General features: G+C 38.0%; 3 protein-coding genes across 3 annotated transcripts; all 3 read right to left on the bottom strand.

The window, feature by feature from the left end:
* Positions 1-1,783: 1,783 nt before the first annotated feature.
* Positions 1,784-7,624, bottom strand: LOC110911119 (carbonyl reductase [NADPH] 1). The gene is made up of 4 exons (XM_022155703.2): positions 7,363-7,624; positions 4,248-4,506; positions 3,524-3,718; positions 1,784-2,296 (listed from the first exon to the last, which is right to left on the bottom strand). The coding sequence occupies exons 1-4, from the start codon at positions 7,473-7,475 to the stop codon at positions 1,907-1,909; spliced, it is 957 nt and encodes a 318-aa protein (XP_022011395.1). The 5' UTR covers positions 7,476-7,624; the 3' UTR covers positions 1,784-1,906.
* A 10,542-nt stretch (positions 7,625-18,166) lies between these two features.
* LOC118484247 (ATP-dependent DNA helicase RRM3-like) lies at positions 18,167-19,719 on the bottom strand. The gene is made up of 3 exons (XM_035980250.1): positions 19,686-19,719; positions 18,755-19,576; positions 18,167-18,657 (listed from the first exon to the last, which is right to left on the bottom strand). Exons 1-3 carry the CDS (start codon positions 19,717-19,719, stop codon positions 18,167-18,169), a joined length of 1,347 nt encoding a protein of 448 aa, XP_035836143.1.
* A 170-nt stretch (positions 19,720-19,889) lies between these two features.
* LOC110886290 lies at positions 19,890-24,328 on the bottom strand. Its single transcript, XM_022134075.2, has 7 exons — positions 24,145-24,328; positions 23,459-23,539; positions 23,236-23,322; positions 23,080-23,166; positions 22,941-22,985; positions 21,435-22,814; positions 19,890-21,304 (listed from the first exon to the last, which is right to left on the bottom strand). Exons 1-7 carry the CDS (start codon positions 24,326-24,328, stop codon positions 19,890-19,892), a joined length of 3,279 nt encoding a protein of 1,092 aa, XP_021989767.2.
* Positions 24,329-24,733: the final 405 nt, after the last annotated feature.

The raw sequence follows: 24,733 nt of genomic DNA, 5'->3' as shown, positions 1-24,733 counted from the left end.
TCGTTTGCTATTTTTAAAGACCCGATTTGTAACAGCAGCTAGGGCTGCATTTTTACTACAGAAAATTAGCGATATGTTTTTAGTCATAACTTGAGTTCTGTGTCGAATCAGCCCATGAAATCTGTACAATAGATGGACACTGATGTCGTAGTAATTGTCCCACTGGAATTTTGTCAATCCGACTTACAATGAATTTTTAATGAATTATTCCGTAGACTGCAGTCAGAAAAAGATAAATTTGAGTGCAGTCCGGAAAATGATTTTTAATAAAATATTGGTAATGAATCGGATACCGAGATTTTTACACAATAATATTTGGATCGTTTAGCATCTTCTGTAAAAAGTTGGGAATTTTTGAAATAAGATAACTATTTTATTAAAATGCTCGAAAACAGCCCAGTTTTAGATATTTAAGTTGAAATGACAGAAGAAGTAATTTGCGTGTCTAAATGTCGAGTATGCTACCTGTATTTGATCCAACATGCTATGTGTCAATAAAAGTGTTATGTGCAATATCGTATGTTTATTTGTGAGCGGGAATGGATGGGGAGTTTATATGGGCATAAACCGTTAAAGTAATGCATGTTATGTGATAGATACGTGTAGAAACTTTGTGCTATATTTGAAAACCACTAAATGATTAACTGGTAATTATATTAGGACGTGATTGACCGACATCGACTGTTAGCTATATTTGAGAATCTAACCGAGCAAACCAAGGTGAGTTCACACACTTTCTAAGGCATGGGATTCCCGGTGGTTTGGGAATGGGTTAAAGAATTAAAAACGGAATCTACATATCTTACTTAAGTAGGATATGTACGGCCATCCTCCTCGGGTAGGATGCCAGTATTAATCCTGCGTATTCTCTTCGGGAGAACTACATACGTTCGTCCTCCTTGGGTAGGACAACAACCTTAAAACTTACTAGACAAAACTCTATCATATGTCCCTCATTTTATATCGACTTAATCGCCGAGGCCAATGGCGAGCGGGTCATCAGTTAATAGCGCTATTAGGTTTAACAAACCTCACACCGTGCCAGTCGGACGGGCGTGTACTAATGGACTATGGCAAACCATCAGTGATGATAGACACTGATGTAGGGCACAACTTACTTGCGTAGTAGTCGATATCATACGGTCTAGTAGTTCACATGGGGAAGCCCCCACTAATCATGGACAGGGTATGGGTAATAAAGAATGAACTGGTTAAATTTTCTTTCAACTACGGGGTAACCCCCACGGCAATTACGCCAACGAAAGACAAATCACGTTTTCAGAAACAACTTAAAACTAAACATCCAACCGTGAACTCACTCAACTTTGTTGTTGACTCGTTGTTACATGCCTTACAGGTCGCTAAATGCTTGGAGCTTGCACGAGGAAGGAGTCGCTGTGGTGTACGGACTGTTATGTTCCGTGCTTAATATCTAAACCTTTATGAACTTATTAAACTTGCGTTTTGAACTTAAACTTATAAACTATGGACTATGTTTTGGACTTTACGTTTATGCTTCCGTTGTTTAAATTAAAACTTGGTTAACTAGCTTTTGGTCACCAATCGTATTATGGTTGGCTTTATTTACTTAAATACGTTGTTCAGTATGATTGGGGGCTCGATCCTGGTCATGTCACGCCTCAAGCGGTAGTACTCCGCATGGTGGATTTTTGGGGTTGTGACAATAATGACTTTGGTAATTTCCATTGTTGTACAATATTATAATATAATTTTACCATCATGCAAATTGCAAGGGTTTAGCCTTCACATAAATGGACTTGAATTTGGTCAAAATTCAAATAAAACATATAAATAAATAAAAAATTATACAAATAGTCAATGAGAACAAGTTTAAACAAATTTAACATGTAACTAGTTTAACTAATTAACACAAAGTAAATTACTTTTAAAAGTTTATCTCGCGTCTCTCAGCAAAGAATTTACCACTAACAGATTGGCCCGGTAGCAATGCAAGCCATACGGGTGTATCAGCTCCTTCCTCAGGTGGAGTTATCCCGGCCCAGCCCGTCATAGCCGTTTTGACCCAACCCGGGCAGCAGCAGTTAACATAAATCTTCTGACCTTCAGGCCGTTCTGAAAGTATCCGGGCCATAAGCCTCGTATAGGCGTTGACCGCAAGCTTTGACAACGAATAATCTGTATTATTTTGAGGCCATCCTCCAATGACCCAACTCCCATCTTTCACTTGTTCTAGAAACTTGTTCATAGTGAAGTCAATTATATCTTCTGATTCAACTTCTTCTAACTGTCGTCTTAAATCCACATCGGCAATCCTCTGAAATTTTAGAAAGAGTTAAATGTCATTTTAGTCCCTGTGGTTTGGGTCATTTTGTCAGTTTAGTCCAAATGTTTCATTTTTCACCTGTGGGTCCAAAAAGGTTTCGCAGTTGCCATTTTAGTCCATTGGGTTAACTTCATCCATTTTTTTGTTAACGAGAAGGGCAATTCGGTCATTTTATATGGCCGAATTGCCCTTCTAGTTAACAGAATTACAAATAAAATGATCGAATTGCCCTTGTCGTTAACAGAAAAAATGGATGAAGTTAACCCAGTGGACTAAAGTGGCAACGGTGAAACTTTTTTGGATCCGCAGGTGAAAAATGAAACCTTTGGACTAAACTGGCAAAATGGTCCAAACCACAGGGACTAAAATGGCATTTAACTCTTTTAGAAATAAAAAAAAGAGTTAATTGCCATTTTAGTCCCTGTGGTTTGGGCCATTTTGCCAGTTTAGTCCAAAGATTTCATTTTTAACATCTGGATCCAAAAAGGTTTCATCGTTGCCATTTTGGTCCAACTGACTTAACTCCATCCATATCTGTTAAGTCTGGCAAGGGCATTTTTGTCATTTCATTTAAAAGAAAAAGCAATAAAGAAAAAAGGGTTAATAAAAAGAAAAATGAAATGACAAAAATGCCCTTGGCAGACTTAACAGATATGGATGGAGTTAAGTCAGTTGGACCAAAATGGCAACGATGAAACCTTTTTGGATCCAGATGTTAAAAATAAAACCTTTGGACTAAACTGGCAAAATGGCCCAAACCACAGGGACTAAAATGGCAATTAACTCAATAAAAAAAGAGTTAATTACTGTTTTCGTCCCTGTGGTTTGTCAAAAATCACTATTTCAGTCCATTAGTTTAAAATTTGCGATTTCAGTCCCTGTGATTTCACTTTCGTAACCATTTCAGTCCCTGTGGTTTCACTTTCGTAACCATTTCAATCCATTTATTCTGTTAGTACAGGGACTGAAATGGTTACGAGATGGACTGAAATGGTTACGAGATGGACTGAAATGGTTACGAAAGTGAAACCACAGGGACTGAAATCGCAATTTTTAAACTAATGGACTGAAATAGTGATTTTTGACAAACCACGGGGACAAAAACAGTAATTAACTCAAAAAAAATGAAGATAATCTCTACTGTTGTTTCAAGTTAATGTAAACCTAACGAGACAATGTAGAAGAACGAATATATAAACATAAGAAGATCATACATACGTTTCTCCTGCCATTAAGTCGTCCCAACCGTGAGCTCACCATAACAACCCGTGCACCTTCAGCGGAGGATCGCATCAGTGGGATCACAGCTTTAGTCATATTTTTAGTGGCGTAATAGTTGGTGTTTATCACCTTTTCAGCACATTCAACAGAATTCTCCGATCCGGTATTATGACTTACTCCTGCATTATTTATCTGTACACATTTACATCAATAAATAAATAAGAGTAAATTGTCAGTTTAGTCCCTGAGGTTTGGTCCAAACTGCCATTTTAGTCCAAATAGTTTTTTTTCTCCTCTGGGTCCCTGACTTTTCCATTTTCTTGCCATTTTGATCACATTGGCTAACTCAGTCTAAAAATCTGGTTATAACCAGGAGTATTTTTGGCATAACTGTTGTGTAGTGATAACCAGGGGTAGTTTACAACATAATTTATAAACCTCATAATAATTTAATGCCAAAAATACCCCTGATTATAACCTGGTTTTTAGACTAAGTTAGGCAATGTGATCAAAATGGCAAGAAAAAGGAAAAGTCCGAGAAAAAAAATATTTGGACTAAAATGGCAATTTGGACCAAACCTCGGGGACTAAACTGACAATTTACTCAATAAATAAATAAAATACAAATTATCAAGTAAATACACCGTAAATAACATTTTGAAAACAACATTTAATTAAAATGCACTCGAGTAAATTGCAAAGGGCGGCATTGTCATTTTACCAGGATGTCGATACCACCATACTTCTCCTTCACCCAAGCACAAAATATATCGATAGATTTATGGTCTACGATATCAAGTTGATGAAAGACAACTTTCAAGCCTTGTTCTAGTAGAATTTTAGTTGCTTCTTCTCCTGCAACTGTGTCTCGTGAAGTAAGAATAACCGTCAATCCATGTAATGCAAGTTGGCGTGTAATCTCAAACCCGATTCCTCTATTGCCGCCAGTCACCACGGCTATTGTTTCTGCAGACCACCACCTAAAAGATTCAACCGTAAAACTAATTGGACCCAAAAAGTTTAAATGATGAACAAAAAGTATACAAAATTGCATAATCATGAGAGGAAGGTTGCCTAAAATGATGATTAAACTAACCCTCAAATACAATTGTATATCAAATCAAATATATTAAACTATTCCTCTTAGGGGCTGTTTGGCAACTTCTGAATGGTTAAGTGCTGAACCAGTAAGTGTTGAACCAGTAAGAGGTCTGAACCATTAAGAGTCAGTATAATGCTTAAACATTCAGAGGCAAATGTCTGACCAATTCAAATTAGATGTCTTAACCATTCAGACTCGGTATAATGCTTAACCATTCAGAGGCAAATGTCTGAACCATTCAGACATCTGCTCGCGAAACAAACAGTCTGAACCATTAAGTGCTGAACCAGTAAGAGGTCTGAACCATTAAGAGACTCATTAAGAGGTAAACAAACGGCCCCTTAATCGCTGACAATAATACTCTCTAGTCTCTAATCATGGACTTGATGTGGTTATTATAATTTTCTGATGCTATCCTCATATATGGTGACTGATGTTGTTGTTTTTGGCATGTATGCATCTAGCAACAACATAGCCTATGGTGATGACCCGCCTAAATTGTGATCGCTATGCCCGTATGTATTCTATAAAATAGTGTAGAAACTTAAGTCCTGAGAAACATGTGCATTCGCCTAAATTGTAATCGCTAAGCCTATATTCTTGAATATTCAAGACTAGGGATGAGATTATTTCCTGAATACCGGCACCGATATTGGTATTAGGCTTTCTTGATTTCAGTATTCGGTAAAATCTTGGTTTAAAAAAGCGCGCCATAAGCGCGCTTACGCACAAAGTGACCCTAGGCGCAAAGAGTTGCGCTTTGTGTGACAAAAGGCGAGCTCTGTACAAAAAGAGCACAAAAAGCGAGCTTTTTTGGAAAAAAAATCCCACTGAGGCGCGCGCTTTTCGTACAGAAGGTGTTTTGTGCTTTAAAGTGTTATACATGTAGCTAAAATGGTTGTACATTAAGTGATTTATACATTAAATCATATATAAACCTTATTTATCACTATATTTTGGGTAAGGGATGCTAAAAGTCCTATAGGATATATATAAAAAAAAATATATAAGCACCTTGCGCCTCACGTACGAAAAGCCTGCCGCTTTTGCGATTTGCGCTTTGATTTTAGACCTTGTCGCTTTCGTGCGCTTCACGCTTTTTTAAACCAAGTGTAAAATGCGATATCAGCATTGGTAATTGTTTTTTTTTTTTTTGTATATTTTGAACCGATTTAGAATGTGAAGTTTGTTTTTGGGAAAATTTCATAAATACCGTATTCGGGTTTTACCGGCCTTTATCGTACCGGACTCGTGTCCGATATCCGGTTTAACCGGTATAACCGGCCGGTTCATACCTGTATTTAAAACATTGGTCCCAACAAATTACTCTGGGAACATAATATTTGCTCATTTCATTATAATCTTTTTCCATTTCTTTCACTATTCGCCTAAAGCTTAAAATTCAACATAACCGAGTAAGTAAATGCAAATATACTATCAGACATACCACTCCGATTTGCAAACTCTTTTATGCTAACATTTTCAAAACCAAAAGCCTCTAATATGAAACTAAAACACCAATTCTTTAGAAATCTTATACTATGTCAAATAAAAGTAGCCCACAAATTTGATCACACACTTGTACTCAATTGATATTAGATATATTCAACTATTCAAGTGGTACCAAAGCGGTTAAGTACCAAAAATCCGGAACCAGTACCGAACCGATACATTCGGTACCCACTTCTCTATTTCGGTTCTGGTACCGGTCTCATCCCTATTCTAGACCACACTTGAAGGATCATGACAGAAATCTAGAACATGGGCGAAGCTTTTAAGGGGCGGGAGGGGGCGGCCGACCCCCCGAAAGTTTCGCTCAGTAGTGGAGAGTGTGTAGTCTTCGTATAGAAATTTTGGGTATATACGTTCTCGACCCCCCCGGTTTTATAGAAATTTTTAGGTTCGGTGACTTCTAGGGGTGTAAACAAGCCCAGAGGCTCAAGAGCTACTCGTTATCGGCTCGGTTAAAAACTCGAACGAGCCGAGCTTTAACGAGCTTGAGCCTGAAATAGAGCTCGTTTAGTTATTGAACCCGAGCCCGAGCCTGAAATACAAAGCTCGTTTAGGCTCGCGAGCCTAAATGAGCCCAAACAAAAATTTATTTATTTTATATATAATATAATAAATAATGATGATAACATTGGCGAGCCGAGCTCAAGCCAAGCTTTGGCACGTTTAAGCAATACTGAAGCGAGCTCGAGCCGAGTTTTTAGCTCGTCTGAGTTTGTTCTTAAAATAGAACGAGGGGCTTTACTCGCGAGCCGAGTTCGAGCTCAAATAAGTAGGCTCGAACCGAGCCGAGCTCGAGCTCGAGCTTCAAAAAAACATGACGGGCCGAGCTCGAGCTCGGCCCGGCTCGTTTACACCCCTAGTGACTTCCGCCCCCGGTCGGAAATCTCAAGCTTCGCCACTGGTTAGAAGTCTTCGAAAGCTATGAAAATATTGTGCAATCTTCCTTAAAAATCCCTAAAAACAAACATCTACATAGACATTTATATAAAATGTTGTAGAATATACACATTCTTAATCAATCAAGTAATCACAACCATAAATAGTTAGCCACCATTTTCATAACTCACTTGTAAAGTGTTCTCAAAGCAAAGCAATACAAATCATTCTTTGTTTACATAAACTGAAACCCTAGTAATACCAACAACTTTTGATTTAAAAATTAGGGTTCTCCAATGAACAATACTAAACATATAACAAGTATTAACAACTAACATATTAATACCTCTGGTGATCGGAATAAGGAATGGTGCGGAGACGAGAGATCTCTTCGTGACGTTTCTCTCTGCGCTCCTTGGCTCGCTCCTTCTTGTTCATACGTTTTCCGGTAACATCCATCGCATAATCGGATCAGTGCTGCAACTTTCGATTCTCTCAGCCGGAAATAGACGAACGACGGCGTTATTTTCCGGTGAAGTCAAAGGGGGATTTTTCAGTATTTTGAACTGGTGGTTTGATTTTGATAACCAAATGTTTTGGTTCGGTTTCGGTTATTATCAGTACTAGTATTAGTATTAAAGTCCGCGCTAAGTAATCGGGATTGTAGTAAACGTGTCTAGAGTTAAAAATTAGTTTTAACTATAGTTAAATATTAGTTTTAACTATATGATCGTATATTAAAGAGTTAATATAGATTATGTGTGTCACTAAAAATAAGCAAGCAATACTATTGGATAAATATGTCTAGAGTTGGAAGTTGTCTTTAATTATAATAAGTTAAATAAATAATAAGTAAAACAAAAAAGAATTAAACTTATAAAAAAATTAAAAAAAAATAACTTTATCTAAACTTAAAGAGCTGTATGATAATTCGATTAAAGTTTGGGGATCAAATCGTAAATGTTTAACTTTTAACTTGTTCATCAGAAATTAGTTACTCATATTTCTTGTCTAACTAAGAAACCCCCCTCCTCCTCAATTCACGCCGGAGAAATCCCCAATCGTCACTGGAAATTCAAATTTATCGTCGTCGAAATTCTAATTCTCGTTCGTCGAAAATTCTAATTCTCAAAGTTTAACTTCAAGTGCGATTCGAATAACATTTGGTGTTTTACTCGAACAAATCTTGATTTTCTGGACATTGGCGAGTTTCTTACTCTTTTTAGTTATTTTTTGTTTATTTTCTTTTTGTTTTTTAATAATAACTAGCGAGACCCGATTAAACTTGTGTTAATAACTTTTGCCAAACTCAAACATCAAAATTATGTGTCAGTTTTAACTTACCAAACCATGTAACAATTAAATTTAATTCAAGATTTTTGGTGAATTCTGATGCATAATTTCACCTCGGTAGAATGTATACTCATTTATGAGTTTTTAATAATATCGTGGTTTTTTATTTTTTATTATTTGGTTTCTTTATGTAATGCAATTATGTATACTGCAATACTTTATATGTTTTGTGTTATAGGTTGAAGGTGACTACACTTCATTAGAGTATATTGGGATTGTTACACGCTACCCGCTTTATGATGGAATTTTGATGGCAAGTACATTAGAGGAATTCCACGTGGTTCTTGGCTTGATTGTCTCGGTCTCGGTCTCAGTTTGAAGGTGATATGTGTCAATATTTCATATAATCTTTCGTATTTTTAGCTAGGGTTATTAAGGGTTGTTTGGTTTAATTTTATTTATTCATTCATGTAATTGATTTAGTGGATATATGTTTAATGCGGTCTTTTGGCTACCCACTGAAATCGTGAAGTGGGTTAATAGCTTGGAAAAAACGTAAAGGGACTGAAAATGACGCATGTTTCTGAACTTGCAGTTGGATATTGTTTGGCGAACTCGATGGTTTTGTCCGTGATAATAGGGGCATCAGATCTGATTCAAGCTGAAAAGAGCTTGTATGCATCAATACATTATGAGTTCAAAAGGCACTAGTTCAAAAGAAGTTCAAAAAGAACTCACAAAGCATCAGTTCAAAAGAAGTTCTAAAATAACAACAATTACTTATTGAAACCTGCTTTCATCAGGTAACAAAATCGTCTCGCGATGCCTGCAATTCCATGGTCGTCAGGATGATCGGTGTTCCTCTCCAAGTAAAAACACCCATCGCCATCAAATTCTACACTCCAAAAGTTAAGACACTTCCAATAGTCCAGGGCGTTTATTGTTCCAAATCCAACGATCAAAAAAGTATCATCCAAAAAGCTATCCCCATCAGCTTTGGTATAACGGATTATTTGACCCTCAAAGAAACAGAAAAAAACAAAAAAACAAAAATTAAAACTAACAATTGCTAAACTTTTACCGCTCTATAAGTTCTCTATCTCAATATTGTAGACGCCATAACAGCGGTCAAAGATTGTTGCCTTACCACGTTTGCAATGGCCCTCTAGTCGTGCCCTAACTTATTGAAAGTGTTAATCACTACCATTGGGTTTATCCGCCAACAAACAAAATTAAATTAAAGTGTTTTAGTTTTATTAAACTAAAATGTAAATCAATTTCTACTAACTCCTCCAATTGAACAAGGCCCCTCTCGATACTGTCACCCCTAATTGGATAATCAGCCTCACTGTATAGATTTTCATCATTCCTCTTAATGTACCTAAACGCACGTGTTACTCCGCCCCAAGTCGTAGTTTCATTTTCGTATTTGTCATAACAGTCCATAAGTTGTTGGATGCAAAGTCGAGTAAAAACTTGTGAATGAATAATTATTTGGCTTCTATATAAGCGATGGTGGCATAAGCCCAACAAGAATCTGCACAATGAAAAATAGTTTAGTACAAGATAATCTAACAAGGAATCCGTAACATATAAATATATATATATATATATATAGGGATGGGTTATATGAAAAACCCCATCTTTTTTAAAAAACCTTGGAAACCCAACCTCATCCATTGATTTTGTTTCATCCAAGTAGATCAATGGCTGAGCTTTTTTTGGTGTCCTTTACATTTAAATAAAACCATAAATTAGAAAAAAAGTAAAGGAGAAGGGCATTTAAGGGATTAAAAATCTGACTTTTCTCTCACTCACATCAACTTTATTTCTCTTACACACACATCTTATCTCTCTCCTCTCTCCTCTCTCTTCAATCAAGATCATGATGAACACCAAACACAACTTTCGATCTTCAAGTTCAGATCTACATCGTGTGAAAGAGAAAATGTTTGAAGATTGTTGTTTTAGATAGAGAACGAGGACAGGATGAATGTTTTTAGAGAGATGAATTTTTTGTTTTAGAGAGAGAAACAACAATCTTCATCATGTTCATCTATAACACCAAGAACACACATACAAGTGTGTGAGAGAGAAGAAGTTTGAAGTATGTTGTTTTAGAGAGAGAACGATGACACACGCACAAGTGTGTGTGTGAGAAGAAGGTTTGAAGATCTTCTTCATGTTCATCGGACGGTTATAGATCCGGTAAGTGTTCTTGAAATATCATTTCACACTTGATTTTTTTGTTGAAATGGTTATTAATATGTTTTTGTGTGCTGAAAGTGTTTTAGTAATGGTTGTTAATATGATTTTGTATTTTAAACAAATCAAAAACTTTAGGATGAGATTTTGAACTGGTTTTTTTGTTGGTTTGGTTGCTTGTTAGGGGCTTTTAATCTTAACAGTAGCTGTTTTTTTGTTGGTTTGGGTTGCTTGTTTGGGTTTTTGATCTGAATAGTAAGTGTTTTTTTGTTTGGTTGTTTGATTCACAGACCCAGGCCCATAACATGTGTTAAGCCCCCTGTTAGAATGTTATATAACGTGTGTTGATTTACAGAAACAAACCCATAAATATATTCAATTGACAAAGCTGGATGGATGTAGGCGAAGTTAATACGTGTTCTAGTAATGGTTAATGTTCATGTATTTTAAATAAATCTAAAACTTTAGGATGAGATTTTGAACGGGTTTTCTTGTTGGTTTGGTTGCTTGTTTGGGGCTTTTGATCTTAACAATAATTGTTTTTTTGTTGGGTTGCTTGAATTACAGAGACAGACACATAACATGTGTTAAGCACCTGTTAGAATGATATATAACGTGTGTTGATTTACAGAAACAGATCCATAAAAGATATTCAATTGACAAGCTGGATGGATGAAGGCGACGTTAATGCGAGGACATTGAATAAGTCACATCATTTGGAAAAGAAGTCTTCGTTCATTTATAATATGTGTTGGTGGTTCATGCTGTAATAGAACACCATGATGTAACGTGTAATATGAAACGAGCCATTTATGGTAACACATGTACCGGTAATTTTGGAATATATAATATTGTATTCATGTATAAGCTAGTGGTTTACAAAACACCATGATGTGTATATACTGATCTAATATGTGTTACAATTTGTCTGTTCGGAACATGTAATTGCTTAACATGTGACAAGGGTGAAAACAGTCGACGGGGGCGATGAGTTTAATGGGGAGCTTAGTTAATATCGTAATCTTGTTGTAACCCCACTTGTATACATATGATAACATGTAAGCATCCATTATAACCCGACTTATATTCATGTATATGAAAGTGGTTTGCAAAACACCATGATGTGCATATACTGACCGTAACACGTGAACAAGTTAACATGGAACATACAAGTTAATATCGTAACACCGTATACCTGAATAAAATGTGTTAAGCCTTTGTTATACCTGAATACATGAGTATAAGCTAGTGGTTTCCAAAACACCATATGTATATACATACTGTAACATGTGTTAAAGTGACTGAAAATGTATAACGTGTGTTAAGCATATATTATAACGTGTGTTAAGACTTCCATAATAGATGAATAAACTACAATAGTAACTTAACAACAACAGAGTAAACATGATATAACGTGTGTTAAGCCTCTATTATAACATGTGTTAAGACTTCCAGAATGGATGCATAAACTTCAATAGTAACTGTAACAGTAGAGGTACAAATACGGGCGCCTCCACCATTATAATCTTGTTGTAACCCGACTTGTATTCATGTATATGAAAGTGGTTTGCAAAACACTATGATGTGCATATACTGATAGTAAAAACGTGTACAAGTTAATATGGAACATACAAGTTAATATCGTAACACCGTATACCTGGGATAAAATGTGTTAACCCTCTGTTATAATCTTGGTTTAACCTAACATGGTGTCATGTATAAGCTATTAGTTTCCAAAACACCATGATGTGTATATACATACTGTAACATGTGTTAAGCGACTGAAATGTATAACGTGTGTTAAGCATCTATTATAACGTGTGTAAAGACTTCCACAGTGGATGAATAAACTCCAATAGTAACTTAATAGTAACTGTAACAGTAAAGGTACAAATACGGGCGCCTCCAACAGAAAATGTGTTAAGTCTAGACCGTTTTAACATCGTGTACTAGAGAAAACAAGAAGAGTCTCACATTACATATTACTAGTAAACAAAAATACATAGCACTAATACGTGTTACGTTGTACATGGGTTTCATGTCACATGTAACACATGCATGTCCTGAAGTTCAAACTATAACACGTGTTAGTTGTGTTGTGCTGTAACATAAACATGGTCATGATCCTTAAGCATCTGATCCACGTTTGACAAAACCAACGGTCCCGAGAATTGGATCTTGTTTCCCTTGTATCCATCACCATCCTAATAACAAAAAGATAAGATAACCGTTAAGTCGTTAACCACACATAACTATTAACACATTCATAGCCAGAAAATATTTTTTCTCAAACAACATCACAACTTTTTAGCTAAATTGCAATCTTTTTCTAAAATAAAATCACAACACAACCAAAAATCAGTTCATATGCAAACCAAGCATAACTTTTTAACACAAAAATAAAAACCTGTAAATTACATAAACATTTACCCCTTTTAAGAACCATTTTAACACAAAAAACAGATCTTCATCGTTTTAAGAACCATTTTAACAAAAATAAAAACCTGTAAATTACATAAACATTTACCCCTTTTAAGAACCAAGCATAACTTTTTAACACAAAAATAAAAACCTGTAAATTACATAAACATTTACCCCTTTTAAGAACCATTTTAACACAAAAAACAGAACCATTTTAAAAAAAACAGATCTTCTAGAACAGTTAGCAAACTATATATGGACAAACCTCGAGCATTAAATTCTTCATCGTTTTGGAAGTCGCTGCAAAAGAACCGGTTTGGGAAACTACGGACCGGCGACATTAATTCAGAGGTTGGTGGATTTGTCTCCATTGATATTAATGGAGATGCTTGCTACTGTGGTGTAAATAAGAAGATTGATGATTCTCTGATGAGAGATGTAGAAGAGATAAAAGGGAAATATGAAAAAGAAATATGGGGATGGTGAATGTATACGATTTGATGGCTTGATGGGCAATTAATGAAAAGGTCATCTCATAATTCTTGGGGTTAAAGCAAATTACTAATATAACCTTGATGTAAAATTTAAAATCATGAGATCAGATCAACGTGGCAACATGCTAGCCACATATATAGTTTGCTAAGTTTCTTAAAGAAATGGGGTTTTTTACCAAGCATTATCCTATATATATATATATATATATTAATAAGTTTCTTTGCTTAGTTTTATCATCTTATCACTTGAGGTTACATAAAAAATCCTCCGAATATTAATCTTTATTTCGTCTATATAAGATCATTGATAAAATTTATCTCCAAAATATAAACAACTTTATCTAAAATCATTGGTTCTTTACCAAGGGTTTGAAATATTATATTGGTAAAAGGGGATCAGAAATACAGTTTTGAATTTAAGTTAACTTTTATATCATTATTAATTATATTTTAACTTATAGTTGTAATTCAAGATCAATAATAATTAAGTTATTTTTTATTATTATATAAGACTAGAGGGAAGGCCCGTGCGATGCACGGCATGATCGTCATTTAAGTGTCATTCGTTGTGTTGTGTATTTAGGAAAAGTGTTTATGTAAGGGTAAAACATAATTAGCCAAAAGACAATGTAAGTGAAACCATACAAAATGTGATAAGAGTTTGCACCATAAACTGGCGTCACAAAATTCGAGACGTGCATAGCACAAGAAAATTCGCAAGTCTAAAAAAACACATTAAAGAGGAATACTCAAAGTAGTTCACAAAGCCTCCTTTTTTATTCAATGCTCAACTAAATCTTCTGTTGCTAATGCATGACCATGCAACCGTCGTTCCCATTAGCTACCCACCGAACCATCTGAATCAGAATCTTCATAATTAGGGCTGTGAAAAGAAGGGAAATGTTAGGCCGAACGTTAATGTTGACCATCTATGTATTTCCATTATTTTGCACTAAAAATTGAAAGAATGTAACTATGTTCAAGTAAATCTCCATGTATGAACTACAGTTCAAACTCATTGAAAATCAATTAATTCCATTTAGCTATCCAAACGGAATAAACATATCAAGTCGGAAAGCACATATCAAAAAACGATGGTGTCACTATAGCCATAAAGAAGTAAACATAATGTTTGTAGCATATATTATTGATATTTGAACAGTTTCTAAAACACAATACAAATGGACAGGTAGTTACGTGGTTCATGGAATTTCGTAATTCAAAAGTATGTATACAAACTTACATGTACTTGCTGACTGTTTCTTTGAGCTTAACCGGCGTTGGAATTGTCATCACCCCTTTACCCTTCGTAGTCATAGGAGTAGGAGTGGTAGATCCAACGGATTGATAGTTGGGTTCGTCTAGGAGCACACGTTTGCAGTTGAAACTCTCAAAGGCCCCATGATGGTAGTATGTGGATGTATCAACTTGGATGGTTCGGGTGGTGCCTATAAGTGAATGTAAGCAGTTTGGGAGCGTCGAGATGTTACCGTTACAGGTCCGTATCATGACTGGTGTGAAGCTGTCCTGGTTGATTGCGGAAGAAACGGTGTAGATGTGCGAGAGACCCGATTCCACATTCAGTATAGACTGGGCAGTGGTGTTTGTTAGAAGTTGTGCAGTGTCATCGAAGCACACGATGACCACGTTAGCCGTGGAATCGACCACATCAAGTTGAAGATGGAATCTGTTGGTAATTTTTTTTTATTCAGATGTGGAAATGTGTAAAGAGGTTTGCCAAAGTACATAACTATAGAATACCAAAGACGAACCTTGCTCGAGGAATCATAACTGGGTTTTCACAGCCTTCACACCACAACTCCCCGTGTTCATGCGATATACCTTTCATGCATTTCCCTCCTCCACACATAAGTCTGAACCACTCTTCGCTATTACGTACGCCTTTAATCACAACACGGCAGTTGAACTCAACATTCTGCATGGATTAGAAGAAACACGTTCAATGTATGGATAATAATAATAATGGGGGAAACATTCGAAATTTTAGAAAGTGTTTATACCGCGTGTTTCTTATTTTCTCGCCCGTGGGTTAATATTTCTTCAACAGTTGCCAGACTTGCTGGACAGTTAGCAAGAGTAGTAGTTTTCTTCATGATTGCAGGGGTCTTTTGGATATTCAGCCACACGTTGTATAATGAAAGGTAGGATGCTTGAATATGGTTGTGAATTTATAGAAACATCATAAGCAGCCTCTTGGGATGACCTATGGCAACTTTCATTTGAATGGAAGTTAAAAAGGAAAGATGTTACAATATCTGAAATGATAACCATTAATAATAATTTGATGTTATGGAAGTTGAATATGAGGAGTCTATACATATATAAAACTATATTATTAAATCTATATATAAATCTATAAATCTATATTAGTTTATATAAATATACCCTATATGCAGAAAATATATATAGATATATACATATATATACACGTATGTAATTAGATATGCATACCATACTAACACCAAGCTCGTATGATATATAACCGGCTGGAGCGACCCAACAAACAGTAGATAATGGTCTGATGAATCCGAAATCATAAGGACCGAAACATTTCCAACCAATTAAATTCTGAACGGGAAAAGACAGGATGTATAAGATGATTCAAAACTGACCGTGTGAAAATACGCCAAAGCCTACTAAGACGAAGCACAATTCGAAGAGTTGAAGTAACAATAGCAGCAGCTCCTTGAGTCCCTGTCATATTCGTGTCAATTCTCTATATAATCTTCAGCATGTCGGAGTCAATTGGTGGTAATATTGAACTAAGCACTATAAGCTTTATAAAACGCTGATGTGGAAGTGTGTAACGACCTTTTGAGGTTCCACAGTGGCACTATGTTGACCAGCCAATCTGATTGAAACAATAGTAGGCATGAAAGCGTATGACCCCCCCTCCCCCCTACAAAACGACAGATTGCAAACGTGTCAAAATACGTGTTTGTGTCAATACTGATAAGTTGAGGTTATGGAAGTTGAGTATCAGGAGCGCATACATTTATAAATGAACATTATTAAATATATATAAAGTTATAAATTTATATCAATGTATATACATATCCCCTGTATGAAGAGAATATATATACATACATACACATATTTAGATATGCATACGAAGGTAAAACCAAGCTCTCATGATGTATAACCGTTTAGAGCTGCCAATGAAACTGTAGGATGTGGTCGCATAAATCTGAATCTATAAAACAGAAACATTTCCAGCCAATTAAGTTCTTAATTGTAAAAGATAGAATATGTAAGATGATTCAAAACTAACCGTGTGTCATTACGCCAAAACCAAGTAAAACGAAGCACAATTTGTAGAGTTGAAGTAACAATATCAGTAGTTTCGTAAGCCCCTCTCATAGTCCTCTAAATTTTCTATATAAGCATCAACATGTGGGAGTCAGTTGGATGTAATATTGAGCGAAACACCATAAGTTTTATAAAAGGTTGATGTGCAAGGTTGTAACCACTTTTTGAGGTTCCACGGTGTCGCTATATTGACCTGTCATAATGATTTAAACAGTAGCAGGCACGAAAGACTATGACACCCCCCATCCACAAAACGACAGATGGGAACCGTCTCGAAATACGTGTTTGTGTCAATGTGTTCAAACCAGCTACAATCAACAGTTTTTGGAGCAGCGTTGTTTTTCCAGCCTAAAATAGACAAATAAACCAACCATCCCATGTCCCTGAATAAAATTAAGATAAGCTAAGAAATATCAAAGAGTATGAGATTTCAAAATGTAGTGGAAGGTGTAAACACTTACATTCCCACCACTTGTGCCACAAAAGTAGCTGGTGCGCTATCGTTATTGGCAGGCTATGTAGAATGTAGTTGTCAGGTGGCGTGTTTGGAGCGTAGCAAAAAAAAAGTGTTTAGGACATGCATTGCTTACTATGTTGGTTTAACGGCAATATAGATGATAAAAGCTGCTTGCCATAATCTGAGGCAAGCCAATGTCAACACACATAGTACCCTGCAAAATCTTAAGGAAGCATGTAAAACAAATTTTTTTACGCATAATTAGCAGCAATCTATATACATATCCCCTATATGCAGAAAATATATATATATAGACGCATATATTTGTATATGCATACCTAGGGCATGCCTACCTAGGGCAAATCAAGTTCATACAATCCAACCTCAACACATTTAGCAACCTTCAGGGTCAACGAAGTCGCTATATTGACCACCCAAAATGATTGAAATAGTTGCGGCCACGAAAGCGTATGCCACCCCCCCCCCCCAATGACAGTTGGCAACCGTGGCTCAATATGCGTTTGCGTAAATGTGTCCAAACCAGCAACAAACAACAGTTTTTGAATCATCGGTGCCTTTTCCACCTAAAATATAAAAAAAACCCAATCAGCACATGTATCGGAATAAGATCAACAAACCAAAAACAAAGAAATTAAAAAGACTATTAGTTTTCAAAATTTGCAAGGAAGCTATAAAGAATTACATTCCTACGACCTGTGGCGCATGAATAGTTGTTGCGGTGGCGTTACTGGAAGAATACGGGGATAGTTTGTCGTTGGAGGGCAGATGCGTAATACTCAACGTGGTATGTACATAGTTGTTGTGGCTGGGGCAGAACAAACAGAAAATATGGGTTTAGGGTGTGTATAAATTATTATGTTGGAGTAACAGCAATAAAGGCGATAAAAGTTTCTTGGTGGTCTAAAAGATTACGGTATGCCAAGTATTGTTTATTGTGTCTCATCTGATGGCGCCAAATTGTTAAACGTCTCTTTATAAACGATGTTTCTGGTATGGTTTTTCATGCTACCGTTGTCGTCTCCGACGATGACAATCTTTAAACCTTCAGGTGTCGTAACCCTTGAAAGCGCGACATATAGCTGGCCATGGCTGAACACAGGGCGAGGCAAATACAGACCAACGACTTTTAATGATTGGCCTTGACTTTTATTAATGGTCATTGCATAGCATGGTTTTACTGGGAACTGGCGTCTTTTCATAATAAATGGCCATTTTGATTTCGTCGATGAAAGGGTTATTCTCGGTATTAATGCAGTATCTCCACGATTAGACCCAGTAAGTATTCTAGCCTTGATAACAAATTTACCAAGGTCTGTTATAATAAGGCGGGTGCCATTACATAATCCTTGTGAGGGGTTCACATTTCTTAAAAGCATGATAGGGAGGCCTTCTTTTAAATGCAAAGCGTGTGGCGGCATACCTGACAATGTCAAATAATTAAAGAATTTAACTGGGCACATTTTTTTTGTCTGCAAATAATTTTTTGTGCCAGGTGAGGGAGAGGGGGGGGGGGTTACCTGGGAATGTCAAAGAGTTTAGAAATTCAGACGGATAGAGTTGTTCCTGTTCTAATACATCTGTGGACGCGCGACATATCTCATCAGAACTCTTGTAGATCTTTGTGTTTCGTCTCAGTTGTGCAAACATGTAATCATTGATTTCGTCCGCATCTATATTGTGCAGGGTTAGTATTGCTCTTTCACACAAATAAGCGTCATCAACCTGCCTTTCTGTAAACGACGGGAAGACAGCGTTAACAATCGATTCCACAGGAAGACCAGAACCAGGTACGATGAACCTGGTGGGTATCTCGATCCAGGTAGGCTCATCCTCCCCTTCTTTGGTCTTTGAGGGAACAATTCCATCGCCGATTTCTAATAACCATTTGTTGAAAAGTTGCCTATCCATGTCTAGCACACCTGCTGAGGTGTATTCGTTGACACGCATACTGCGGTGGAGTCTGAAGAGTTTACAACTTTTCCACAGGTACGATTTATTTATGCATGCCTGAACAACATCTTCTCTTTTTCCTTTTGGGATGACGGGCAGGATTTGTCTGAAATCACCACCAAGTAAAACAGGCATGCCACCAAAAATGCGTTCCCTGTTTGCGTGGGCAGGAAACCCCAAGATATCTCTAAGTGTTTTATCAAGCGCTTCAAAAGCATATTTTTGCATCATTGGTGCCTCGTCCCAGATGATTAACCTTACCTCTTGTAATAGGTGTGCCAAATGGGTATTTTGTTTGATGGCACACGTGCTATTTTGAAGCAATTCTAAAGGGATAGCGAAGCGGCTATGAGCTGTCCGACCACCGGGTAACAGAAGGGACGCGATACCTGATGTGTAGAGACAGATAAAGTGAGTAAAAAATAGAGTTGCGTACGTGACCACAAACATCATGTTGCATAAGAATAATAATACAACATTCCAGAATTATTTTTTTACCTGAAGATGCAACCGCAAGGGCAATCATGCCCATAGATCTTAAGCGTGACAGAATGGCTTTGTACAGGAACGTCTTGCCTGTCCCACCCGGACCATACACGAAATAGAACCCGCCTTTTCGAGTGGTAACAGATTCAATGACTGTGTCGTATATGGCCGTCTGTTCCGTGTTCAGTGATGCATATAATCGATCGTGTTCGTCTGTTATCTTTTTTTATTGTAACTCAACTCTTCCCTAATTAGACGATTATCCATCTTATCGAGGAGCGACGTATCTGGCTGAGGCATATCTGTGAAATCCGATAACGATTTTCCATTTTTCTCTAATATTTCATTTAGTTCGATCAGGCAGTAGTTCTTAAGTTGGTCGTCAGATAAATGTAACCCTGGGAACATGAAAAGCCTACGTTTTTGGTACAAAATATCATCAGATAGTATCTCCCAATTTTCTTCCCAGAGTTGCGCCGGACGATTCACTTCGCAAAACAACAACATGGTAACAAACAATTCCCGTAGTTGGGAACCGGACGCCCATAATTTAGCCTCTGACAGGGCGTCATTCCACTCCTTGTCATCATTAAGCAAGCCATACGCATAGCAGGCTTCTTTGAACGTTGCATATACGACTCCGTCGACCGTTTTTATTTCTTCAAAACTTCGAGGCCCTCTCACAATCCCCAACAACATTCTTAGATAATACTTTGGCCCAGCTGCTGGATTGCAATACACAATCCGCCCAATGGCTGTCCGTTCCAACCGCGATTTCCAAACCTTGTTATCCTCTTGCCACACATACCTTGTTGGTATCTCGGCGTACGTTAACTTTCTTGCCGCTTCATCTCTGTTGTTTAGCGCGAACCATTGGGTGAACATCGTGTCTCGTATCCCGTCCCGGTTTAACAATGCCGGTAAGCTGTCTGAATCACGTAACGTGAGCAGATGTTGATCAGGTGTATGGAACGTTAGTTTCATGACGGATGGGAATGAGTAATGTATAGGAAATGCAAGCATCCTCCACACAGCTTCACATGGTGATAAGTACCGGCAATCCAGATAGTTTTTAATCTCATCAACCTTAACAATCTGTTGTGTACGCTTTTCACCGTTATTGCCAATGTTTTCCTGAACAACCATTGTAGCCCTGTCTGGCCCCTTGTTCAAGTATTTAAACAGGTATTTTATCGCTCGGGATTGGTTGCACCATTCGACATTGATGTGAGATTCGTACTTTAAGAGGAGGTAGCGGTTGTATGGGACGACAAACCGGTCATCAAGCTTCGTTTTGCCCTTCTTAAAGAAGATCTTGGTATCTCGTCGGCGATAAACCGGGTAACCGTCTTCGTCAATTGTTGTTTCTTGGTAAAATGGTTTCGGAAAGTGTTTCATGCATTTTCCATCTGTTGTACATGGAGCACTGCGCGCATCGTTTCCACATGGGCCATGCAACATGTAATCTGTTACGGCCTTATAGCCGGATGGATCGTCCATTTCCGATGGGATCTCTGCAGAAATCAAATCATCTATGCCAGCCGGTGTGCGTGACTCGACAGAATGTTCAAGCCACAACAAAAGGTGCGCGTGTGGTAGGCCTCGTTTCTGAAACTCAATTGTATAAACAGCTGTATAGAACCAAGGGAACAAATATTGAAGTCAGCAAGGGGAAAAGGGGAAAATTAGAAAGTTTTTAAAGGTTAGTATTTGTGGGAGAATTGATACCAAAAGAAAGAGGCGAGGTATTACAAACTGTACCTGCTTCGCAGCTACCAAAGATTTGTTTCTTCATAATATCTTCAATCAAGGAGGTAAGCTTTAGTTTAAAAACGCGTGATACAACATCTGCACGATCATGAGACTTTTGGCCGGGTATGAGAGATACCATGTCATCGATTTCAGGCCATTTTGGGTTAGCTGTAAATGTTACAAACAGGTCGGGGTTCCCAAAAGTGCGGCATAGAGCCATGGCGTCTTGGTAATTTTGGATCATATATCTTGGACTGCCCGTAAAGGTTGCCGGTAAAACTATACGTTGGCCGATAGCCTTGGCATTTGTATCCCCACGCGTCACAGCGTCACAAACATTATGATAGAGTTCAACACGCAGTTCGTTTTGGTTATTCCTCATCCAGCGCAATCTTTGTTCTTCGATAGCTGCGTATGAGTCAACTAAGTATTGTTGGAATAAACGACCGCCTCTTAACAGGGTGGTGCCTTCGGTATTGCGATAATGGATTCTGTAGCAGTAGTATTCCCGCATTGTGACACATTGTCGTTTAGTGGCTCGGCGTCCTGTGTTGTCATGGTAGTGTATTCGTTCGTGGAACCCGGTCTCTCCGTACGGGAACAACAGCGGATATTGCAAAGGCATGTAAAGCTGATGTAATTCCGATATGCGTTGAAGCGCGCCGTGCTTTGGGCTAACGATAACATCACGTGGTTCAGGGTTGTCCCCAAAGTCGTTTGTGATAAGAACAGCAACTTCAGACACATTAGGGCGGTTGTATTGTGGATTGTTTATTATCTGGCCAAGTAAGCGTAGATGACAATTGTTTCTTTCATTTTGAGTGCACCAGTCACGTGCCATGCGGAAGGCGTTTGCCAAAGGACTGTGGGTGTCTAACATTCTGATTAGGGACGCAACAATTGCTTCGTCACATGTGTCGTGACAATGGGTCTGGCCAAACAAAGCAGTTATACGGTTTTTAACTTCGTTTTGCGTGTCGTAGAAATACAGCTGAGCATATCTTGGTTGCTCACCTTCAACTGGCAACATGGAGCCTATTCGATGGTAGTTCTGCCCACTTATTCGGAAGGTGTATAGGCTTCGACCACTGTTTATAGCATGATCAATCTTTCCCCCAAACGATGTGAAACAGAACATGCTATTGTAAACTCTAATCTGTTCTCTGAATCTAAGTGTCGACGGGTCGTTATAATCAAGTAATGATCTTAATGGTTCAGGCGGATCAAGAAGGCGAGCAAGCAAAACCTTGCCATCCTGGCAGCACGAAGAGAAAGTCGTCCCATCAGACGACTTTGCATTTTTATTCCTCTCTTCATACCACATGATCGCCGCACAATTATGGCACGTGAAGGTTGGACGGCCAAGGTTCTGGTACCTAACATGCGCACCTATGATATTTGTAACAGGAATGCTTAGCACAACGCACGATTTAGAGAAGCGTTTCAAACAGTATAGCGAAGGCAGATGCAAAAGGGAGCAAAACATGCATGGCAAGAAACAGGGTCGGGAAATACCTGTTGATGCAAACGCTGCCCTTCGTGGGGTACGAACACGAATACCTGGTAACATATTAAAATATGGCAATGTTATTCCTATGTTGCATGATAAGCGGGGCGAAGGTTAGTCAGGTACAGGGCAGTTATGGTCGTTTACCTTCTGTTTTTTTAGGCCGAGAAGAGCGCAGGCCTGATGGGCCCGCTATGTTTTGATGAGAATGCCGTGTAGTGCAGGAAATATTGTCTGTAAAAACGTAATATTTACGGGATTGATAAAAGGATAATACTAAACACTGTAGATAACGTTGCAGACCTTGGGCAGATACGGAGGGAGAATATGTTGTTGGTGGACATGAAGCAGGCTGCATCTGTGCTGCATCGCTCTGCATGGCGTTTTTACCTGTAACATATGCTTTAAAACAACTATTATGTAGTGCTCGTAGTGGGCTGAGCGATGATGTAAGCGTACAATCCAGAAAGTATAAATAGGCGTACTGCGCCCCAGAGGGACGTTCATGAGGGAATATGGGGCCGACCTTTAATTGATTCTCTTGAACACACTTTAGCGCCAGGCCCAGTGGTCACTGTAACAATTGGCGGTTGTATTTGAGTACAACCTGAAAGAGGTACAAAGAATGCAGATAGCATAAACGCAACATAGTAGGTAGGAAACTTATAAATAACTGGCTAAGAAAGTAAATTCCACTCCATTGCGTGTGGCTGTACAGCGGCGAGGTCAACATTGGAGTGGTTAAACTGTTTGCAACCTAGTTAGAGTTGTAATTTGAGCGGCCACGCATGTCGGTAAGTGGACATTTGGCTAAAAGGTTCCATTTTTATGAAGAGTGTAACTAACCTGCGTTGGGGTCAGAAGAGGAAGTAGTTGCATCTATGGTAGTTAGGGTAGGCCCACAGTATGTCACGACCTTCCCACTAAGACCCACATAATTACAATTTTGTATATGGATAGAATGTTTGGTACCCACGATGCTAGAATCGCTGCAGCTGTTAATCAATGCTAGGCCAAAATATGTTTGAATCTTTCCATTTGGCAGCGTATGGGAACAACGGCGGGCCTGGATCGAATTACTAACCGCATCAGGAGCAGTAGGCCATAACCTACAAACCTCGTCTTTTATGAGGGAACAGGAAGGGTTAGAATTTAGTATTTAAAACCCCATATGCGGGGTCGGGGATAACACTGCAATTAAAATCGACATACCTCTGTTTGTTCCAGCCTGTTCAATCAGTTTTAACCCACAAACGTATTGGACCAACCCGTTAAGCAAACGACGTGAATATGCATGAAAGGCGAAAGAGGCTTCGAGCATCACAAAGGGGGTCACAACCAGCTGTATTTTGCATATAATGTTACATGACACATCAGTCAAAAATGAATCATTCATATACGTCCCCGCCCCTCCCGGGGGGCCGGGGGGGGGGGGGTTAAACAAATTAAATTGCACGTAAGGAAAAGGCATAGTATCTACAACAAAATAAGTATCAAAGAATGCATGCTAAAGTTGGTGTAAAGATCAGATTTATTGTTGGCCGCGTGCCTGTTTTTTTTCCAAAATAACGTATGCAGCCACAGTCGGACAGAAAAGGGCATATGTGGTTAAGTCTTCGTGTAGCTCAAGTCATGACTTGGTTATTTCGTTCTTGTTTATAATGCAGTCTTCTACGTAAGTGGTCACGAAGGTTGTATAGTGACACAGGCATCGCTTGTATATTTCCATTTATCTATATCGGTTATTCAACATCTTAGCAAAAAATTCATGTAACTCTAATACGTTTCCAAATCTGATTTT

Source organism: Helianthus annuus, chromosome 2 (assembly GCF_002127325.2).
Source record: "Helianthus annuus cultivar XRQ/B chromosome 2, HanXRQr2.0-SUNRISE, whole genome shotgun sequence".
Taxonomy (NCBI): domain Eukaryota; kingdom Viridiplantae; phylum Streptophyta; class Magnoliopsida; order Asterales; family Asteraceae; genus Helianthus; species Helianthus annuus.
This window is presented reverse-complemented; position numbering and strand designations above follow the sequence as displayed.

Excerpts from the sequence above, each read along its gene's own strand:
- LOC110911119 (XM_022155703.2), bottom strand. The coding sequence starts at position 7,475 with ATGGATGTTACCGGAAAACGTATGAACAAGAAGGAGCGAGCCAAGGAG. Across the intron at positions 3,719-4,247 it reads ATGGTGGTATCGACATCCTG|ATAAATAATGCAGGAGTAAG; the intron begins GTAAAATGACAA and ends AAATGTGTACAG. Across the intron at positions 2,297-3,523 it reads GACTTAATGGCAGGAGAAAC|AGGATTGCCGATGTGGATTT; the intron begins GTATGTATGATC and ends CTAAAATTTCAG.
- LOC118484247 (XM_035980250.1), bottom strand. The coding sequence starts at position 19,719 with ATGGGCATGATTGCCCTTGCGGTTGCATCTTCAG. Across the intron at positions 19,577-19,685 it reads CCTTGCGGTTGCATCTTCAG|GTATCGCGTCCCTTCTGTTA; the intron begins GTAAAAAAATAA and ends TCTACACATCAG. Across the intron at positions 18,658-18,754 it reads AAACTCTTTGACATTCCCAG|GTATGCCGCCACACGCTTTG; the intron begins GTAACCCCCCCC and ends TGACATTGTCAG.
- LOC110886290 (XM_022134075.2), bottom strand. The coding sequence starts at position 24,328 with ATGAATGATTCATTTTTGACTGATGTGTCATGTAACATTATATGCAAA. Across the intron at positions 23,540-24,144 it reads ACAGGCTGGAACAAACAGAG|GTTGTACTCAAATACAACCG; the intron begins GTATGTCGATTT and ends TACCTCTTTCAG. Across the intron at positions 21,305-21,434 it reads CTTTGGTAGCTGCGAAGCAG|CTGTTTATACAATTGAGTTT; the intron begins GTACAGTTTGTA and ends GGTTCTATACAG.